Consider the following 7,229-nt stretch of genomic DNA (forward strand, 5'->3'; position numbering starts at 1 on the left):
GGCGCTGTTATTCCTCTCTCCATTCCAAAATTCTATTGCTGTGTGCGCCAGCTAGCTAGCGCGGCTCTTTTACACATTTAAATAAATTATTATCTCCATCTGACCATCTCTCTCTGCTGCATTGCATTGCAAAGTTCGTTGACGTGGCCTTGTCGGGTTTCAAGTTTTGTTTAATTAATCCATCCATCTCTGTGCAGTGTTTGGCATCTAACTCTGCTGGGGCCGTAATCGTTGACGCTGTTCTTTTCGGATTCCCGTAGATCTCGTGTCGTGTTTTTTTCTGCAGGATAAGGACGACGGACCAGAGCCATCACGCGCACGGTGCACATGCAAAGCTGGCTAGGATCTAATCTCGATCATGGACCATCGAGTGCACCACGACTCTATATGCTAGCCTGCTGTACGTGTTGTACGTACGTACGGTTGCTGCTATATGTATATTAGTGGTTAAATTTTAGTCCCTATCATATCAGATATTTAAATAAATAAAATATAAATTAACTATAAAATTAGTTGTATAAGCAATGACTAATTCACAAGATAAATCTACTAAGCCTAATTAGTCTATAATATTAGTGAATGTGATGCTACAATAAACATGTATTGATTATAGATTAATTAAGTTTAATAAATTTGTCTAGTGAATTAATCACGATTTATGTAATTCGTTGTTCTGTTTAGGTCTTTTAATTGATACTCAAATATTCGATATGACATAACTAAACTTTGTACTAGATTCCAATACCTCATTAGAAAAGAACTACCAAGGCCTTGTTTAGTTCACCAAAAACCAAAAAGTTTTCAAGATTCTCTGTCACATCGAATCTTTTGACACATGCATGAAGTATTAAATATAGATAAAAATAAAAACTAATTGCAGAGATGAATCTTTTAATCCTAGTTAATTCATGATTAGACAATATTTGCTACAAACAAACGGAAGTACTACAGTAGCGCGAAATCTAAAATCTTTTCGCATCTAAACAAGGCACTAGTAGAGCGCCTGGAAAGCAAGTGGCGATGATTTGCATTGGGTGCTGATGTTACTCCTTTTCAGATACTGTATAAAAAAGGAACTGATGGAACGACCCGGGGTCACTTCCATGTTTCAATCTTCGAACTAGTGCTTGGCCTGGGCATCTATGTCAAGCATCGATCCATGGTTACTCATGTTTTCGTGTCCACAACGAAGATGTTTTTCAATTGTGTTTGTGCGCATCATTTTAAGTTTCAGTATTTTGCAATGATGGACGACCGGCTTTCTGCATAAGTGGCTATGGTTCCCTACCCTACGTATAGTTCCATAGTTTTTGTCGTTTTGCACAACGACATGCATGGTTTCCGAACATAGCTTTGACAGTGATTTCCTATTCTCAATTAAATAGACAAAAAAAAGAATTAACAAAATACTAAAAAGTTTTAATGTGGTTTTGAAAACTAATAGTGTATACTAGAGCCGAGGAGTGTGATAAAAAAAATGTTTTCAGATTTCTTCACTACCAAATTGGTGGAGTTCTCCTAGTGTTTTTAATTAGTAATAAAACACTAACACTAATCATAGCACTAGGAAATCCCCGCTAGGAGACATTTACTAGGAAAAGTTTGTACTAAATTTTGAATGCTAAAACACTAGGAGAAATCCACATTACTAGGAGAAGTTGAAAATTTTGGTTGTGCTTGGTACTCATATTTCTCAAGTTTTGATCTTTATCGTGTCCAAAACGATAAGAACTTGAATTAGATGGCATACGAAAGAAAGAAATTTTGAAAAAAAAAAAGACATTCCCATTTGGTTGGGGATTGTGCTCTTTGGTTTTGTCATTGTTCCTAGTTTTACTGGGCTCACACAACGGTCCAAAGTCAGCGGCCTGCATGGGCTCAAGGCCCAGCTTGTGTTGCCCAGAACGTTAACTCACAGCCCAAGCCTGGCCCAATCTGCAACAAACATCCGCTCCGTCACTCCCGCTGCGAGGGTTTTATATCGGGCCGGCCCATAGCACTTCACTTCTGTCAAGTGTACTTCGCGGGCTACCATCAGTTGCTTTCGCTTGCAAATTTGCTGCTACCAGACATTGCAATTGCAAGAAACTATTGTTGCAGTGACAAAACCATCTCCACTTGTGAAGACAATCAGGCTAATACCATATATATCTTGATTTTTCATGATTAGCTTTCTTTGACCTAATCTACAATTGCCAGCACTTGCATGTGCATCTGTGCACAGATGACAAAGTAGAAGGTTCCCTTCTACAGTACATGAAAAGGAATACATACAAAAGGGGCGAACAAGAAGAGAACAGAGAAGACATCTCTTTTCGTTTTGCGGCGGCTTTCATGGATTCCCCATCAGACTACACATATATACCCACAGGCACCTGCAATGTGTGTATCTGTTGCTGCACCTGCACCTAACTAAGTTTCCAGGCTTTGCCTCCTTTCATGCTGAACTTCTTAAGCCTCCCAAAGAACATCACAGCAATGAGTATGAGTTTGCCGGAGTCGCTCCACCTCCCGGCAAAACCAGTCCATCTGTCTGTGCAGAGCCCATCTGGATTGATCTGTCTGCTGCAGCTGTAGCCCATTGAGAAGCCAACATTTCCATAAGCACTGCATGCAGAACGTAGATAAAACATGTCAGATTAACGGTAGCAAAACCTTCCAACAAATATGAATACAAATGTGAATTCGTTCATCAGGCATGTGCATTTACATATATATTGTCGATTTGTTTTGTATGCATGAGATTTTTTTTTCTCTCCTTGAACTACTCGGAGTAAGGCTGTACCTGACGACTTCGACAACAATGCTGAGCACGTTGAAGTTGAGGGGATCTTCTTTCAGCTTTCTCCTCTCGGTGATGCAGATGGCGATGACGAAGATGGTCAAGTAGGAGAGTTGTGACAAGACTGTGCTCTTGAGCAGCCTTATTCCTTGGCTCTCCGTGGAATGATGACCCCTCTTGGAATTCTCTTCAAATGGAAACCATGTCGTGTATGGAGGAAGATACCTAAGAAGAAAGCAGGTTTGAGATGAGAAATACAGTACTAGACAAACAAAACATTACTACTTCCTATTTACCGTTTTTACTCAAAGTTACAGTACATGGCCGGCCGGCACTTGTTTTTTTTCGTCAGATGGAACAGCTGGTCAGATTGCTTTACGCAAATTGAAGGCCGTTTTTAGATGCCATGATTTTCTGTAACTGCCTTCATTTTCAGTAACTGCTCATGACAGGATATATAGAGTCCATCCGCATCTGGAAGGGAGATGTATGCAATTTCGTATCCACATGAGAGAATTCAGAAAGTTTTGTGTGAACTATTTTGTCCTCATGTGTTCTTGACCCCATATATATGGATCCTCTTGGTCTGCGGGCAAGGTCAGCTGAGCTCTTTAGCTACTTTGCCTGTCTGCAAAACTAGATACCCAAGATGTGTTTGGCTTGGCTTGGAATCAAAGAGCCCAATTTGGACAAAACTACCCAAAGCAATCGTACTGCACCCCTGGTCCACAAAACTGATAAGAGTCTGTGTTCTGTTGGATGCTGTCATTCGTAGATGGTAGGCTTCCATTTCATGAGAAATTAAAAGAAACGGTGGTCTTCCTACCACCTGGGCTTGCTTGGGAATTGGGACGCCACAAAATATTCTCGAAAGCAGCTTAGTGCTCCCCAACGATGTTTTTCTAGCTAGCTATTTGACGACGTGGCAGATAGAGAGCGCCAAAAAAAAAAGAAAAAGAAAAGAAAAACAGCTCGCCTCGCCTAACTCGCACAGATACAGTGTCTCTGACCGAATGGCCCACTCCAAAACTCTAGAGTGTTGGAAGAACTTTTCGTTTTTTTATGTCTCCTCAGCTGGCAATTTCATTGTCCTCGCATGACGCCCTTAACGAAGGCAGCGTGTGAATTGTGAAGCTAGCATGGGCCTTTTTTGACCTGGAAACTATCAATCCACATCTTGAATTCTTGATTCTCTGGTTGTCGATCTCGACTGAATTTGAATGTTGCTTTGTGCTTACATGAAGCTCACCGGCCGCTCTTCATTTCCGGTCCAATTTTGGGTGCTTCCGTGTTTGGGGGAAAAAAAAGGTTTCGTTGCGTCTTCCATTTTTCAAATTATTTTGCTCTATTATTGGCAGATCGGTCAAATCGAGGAGGTAACACATGCCCTTGAATAAGAAATTGTGCCATCACCTACCTAAGACGGAAACCTAAGTGCCTACCACTTGTTCATAAAAAAGCTGCAATGATTCATGAGTTGAAAATTCTGTGCCGGTGCTTGTCCGTTAGACAAGATTTTTTATTAGGTTGTGTATCATCATATTATCTATGTGTGTGGTTTTTTTTTTGAATTTAGATAACATTTTTTACCGTGGTTTGCACGGATTTTCACAAATACTGTGGTTTCCACTAGATACGTTTCCAGTTAGGGAACCGGTTAATTCGGATATAGTCATCTTGTTCATGTGAAGGTGAGCTTAATTATTTTAGTTCAATCACTACTCATGGAGTTCCCTGCCACTAAATCTCCTCCTAGTGTGAGGAGGATGAGGAGGTCAGCCACAAGCATCGCACGGGGGCTTAGAAAGTTGATGGCAGCGGCCCTGTGTATACAGAGGAGGAGGTCAGCCACGAGCGCACCCCTCGCAGATGGAGGAGGAGGACGGCAACAGCCGTGGCGCGCGAGGAGGAGGAGGATGGCGTGTGCGGAGGGGGAGAAGGATGGTGGCCACTGTGGTGCATGCGGAAAAGGAGGATGACAACGGTCGTGGCGCGCGACACGCCATGGGAGGCGGTGGTCCTCTGATGAATAGGGACGAGAAGGTTGTGGTCCTCTAGCGAATTCCATGCGAATGTCGGGGGCGGTAGGAGCAGAAGGCAACGATGCTAGGACGTCTGACATTGATGAAGAGAAACACTAGAAGGTAAGGTGAGGGCGGACACATTATGTTACAGAACGGAGGGAGTAAAGGAAAACACCCACCTTCCTTGTTTTCACCTGGCTTGACTTTAATTTGACGTGGTCAATGCATAGGCCGGGCCAATTGAAATCATGTTCAGCCAACTAAACAGGTCGTTGGCTCCGTGAACCAAACACAGCCACGGTCCATTCTGGTAGGCATCGGCAATGATAGTGTACCGCTGCCTCGATCCCAAATCCATAACGTGAACTGCGATGCACACGGAGCCGAGAAGCCGACGGAGAGAGAGAGAGAGGTGGGCGATCGAGGGGCGGTCAGGGAGACACTCACATCATGAGGACGAAGAGCACGAGGATGGCCGTCGCCAGCGTGGAGAGGTCGAGGGTGGACTCGCCGGTGTGCCGAGAGTTCACGGCGAGGAACAGCGCGTTGGACAGCTTCTCCCCCGCGCTCATCCCCCGCAGCGCGCCGCCCCACTCCATCCCGCACACCAGCGCCACCTGCACGGCGATGAGCCCGCCCACCGTCCCTGCGAGCATCCAGCACCGCCGCGCGGGTAGCAGGTGGTAGTATCCCGTCGCCTCCCTGCCCTTCCTGGCGATCTCCACCATCTCCTCCCGCCGCGTGGCCGCGGCCGCCGCCCACACGCACGCGGCCAGCAGCGGCGGGAACAGCGTGTTGCCCACCAGCGCCTGCGGCACGAGCAGCAGCTGCAGCGGCACGTCCCGGCTGAACACCATCATGTTCTCGTTCGTCGGCATGAACCCGCAGCTGGAGAACGTGGACACCGTCGTGAACACCGAGAAGGTCCACACGTTCAGGGCCTTGCGCCGCAGCGTCTGCCTCGCGCCCGGCGCGGCGTAGACGTACGCCGCCACGGCGACGGCGCCCACCACGTGCACCACCAGCAGAATGCCCAGGACGATGAAGAACAGCGAGCGCACCGCATTGCGCCGCAGAACCTTCGCGTCTACCGGGATGTCGTCGTCGTTCTCTTCGGTGACCGCAGTAGTTATCGACCTGGAATCGGCCTCGGCGGCCGTGGTGGTCTCGAGCTCGATATCGTCGTCGTCGTGGCTCTCGACGCGCCGTGATCTGTTCATGATCTGCTTCCTCATCTTGGACCATTTGGAGGCGAGGCCCACGAGCGACAGGAACACCTCGCCGCCGCCGAACATGAGAGCCGTGAGGACCAGGAGCTGGCCGTGGGAGAACACCTCCATCTCGACGGCGGACATGCTGGACACCGTCGCGGCCGACACGGCGGTGAAGAACGTGTCGATGCCGCGGGGTCTCCTGCCGGAGGGCGCCCGCACCTTGAGCGCGTCGAGGAGCCCCCACCCGACGCAGGAGATGGCGACGAAGTAGACGACGTGGACGAGGAGCGAGTTGAGGCGCGCGGCGACATCGGCGGCGCGGCGCCACGCCTGGCCCGCGCTGCACCGGAGCGTGCGCCGCGACCGCGCCACGCGCTCCATCACCTGGTGGTGCGCGTAGGCCTTGGAGACCGAGCACACGAGGGACATTGCGCTGTCGAGCACCGCCGCCGAGCACCGGCGCAGGTGCTGCAGGAACCCGGCGAACTTATGCGCTCCGGCCATTGTAGTGGTGGCGCCGGCGCTGTTATGTGGGACTCGCCGAGCTATGTGCATGTGCATGCGCGTTCTGTGCGTGCCTTGGGTGCTTTCGACACACACCTGGACCTGTATATATACAAGTAATGAGGAGGACATTAACGGAACCTTCGCTTCTAGTTTCAACACGTGGCAAATAAACTCATTATTCCAGTTTCTTTATAATGCCCATGAAGACAACCAATGTGGCTACTCACTCCCTCCCAAATTAAGTGCATTTCTTCTAGGTATAGTCCACATAGTCCTAGTAGGGTTTTTTTTTTGTACTTTCTCTATTTCTAAAGGGCAATCATTAGAGACTCAAATAGCTTTTGATGGGAACACTGGTAGTCTCCAAGAGCTCTGGAAGTGTATTTATTTTGGGGACGAAGAAGATGGTAAGAGCATTTCCAACCGTTTGGCAAAATTCGTTTTGCAAATCTTGTTGTTTGCCAACTCCCAAAATAATATAGAGAGGAAAAAAAGATCTCATCTCCAACAATTTGGCAAAATTCGTTTCCAAAAACCCCAAAAAATCCGCTAACCAAACGAAGAGCTCCGCTAAACGAACAAAGAGCCCCACTAAGCATGAGGAGAAAGACCGATGTCAAGCACGAAGCCCGCGCACATATTTGCACACTAGACAGAGGGATATGTCAAGTAAAAAAATGAAAAATTGAGATGTCAAATTGT

General features: G+C 47.3%; 1 protein-coding gene across 1 annotated transcript; it reads right to left on the reverse strand.

The window, feature by feature from the left end:
• Positions 2,114-6,591, reverse strand: LOC8072309 (probable cation transporter HKT7). Its single transcript, XM_002448447.2, has 3 exons — positions 5,254-6,591; positions 2,786-3,007; positions 2,114-2,607 (listed from the first exon to the last, which is right to left on the reverse strand). Exons 1-3 carry the CDS (start codon positions 6,579-6,581, stop codon positions 2,409-2,411), a joined length of 1,749 nt encoding a protein of 582 aa, XP_002448492.2. The 5' UTR covers positions 6,582-6,591; the 3' UTR covers positions 2,114-2,408.

The sequence above is a fragment of the Sorghum bicolor genome, chromosome 6, assembly GCF_000003195.3.
Source record: "Sorghum bicolor cultivar BTx623 chromosome 6, Sorghum_bicolor_NCBIv3, whole genome shotgun sequence".
Classification (NCBI taxonomy): Eukaryota; Viridiplantae; Streptophyta; class Magnoliopsida; order Poales; family Poaceae; genus Sorghum; species Sorghum bicolor.

Excerpts from the sequence above, each read along its gene's own strand:
- LOC8072309 (XM_002448447.2), bottom strand. The coding sequence starts at position 6,581 with ATGCACATGCACATAGCTCGGCGAGTCCCACATAACAGCGCCGGCGCC. Across the intron at positions 3,008-5,253 it reads GTGCTCTTCGTCCTCATGAT|GTATCTTCCTCCATACACGA; the intron begins GTGAGTGTCTCC and ends CTTTCTTCTTAG. Across the intron at positions 2,608-2,785 it reads ATTGTTGTCGAAGTCGTCAG|TGCTTATGGAAATGTTGGCT; the intron begins GTACAGCCTTAC and ends TTCTGCATGCAG.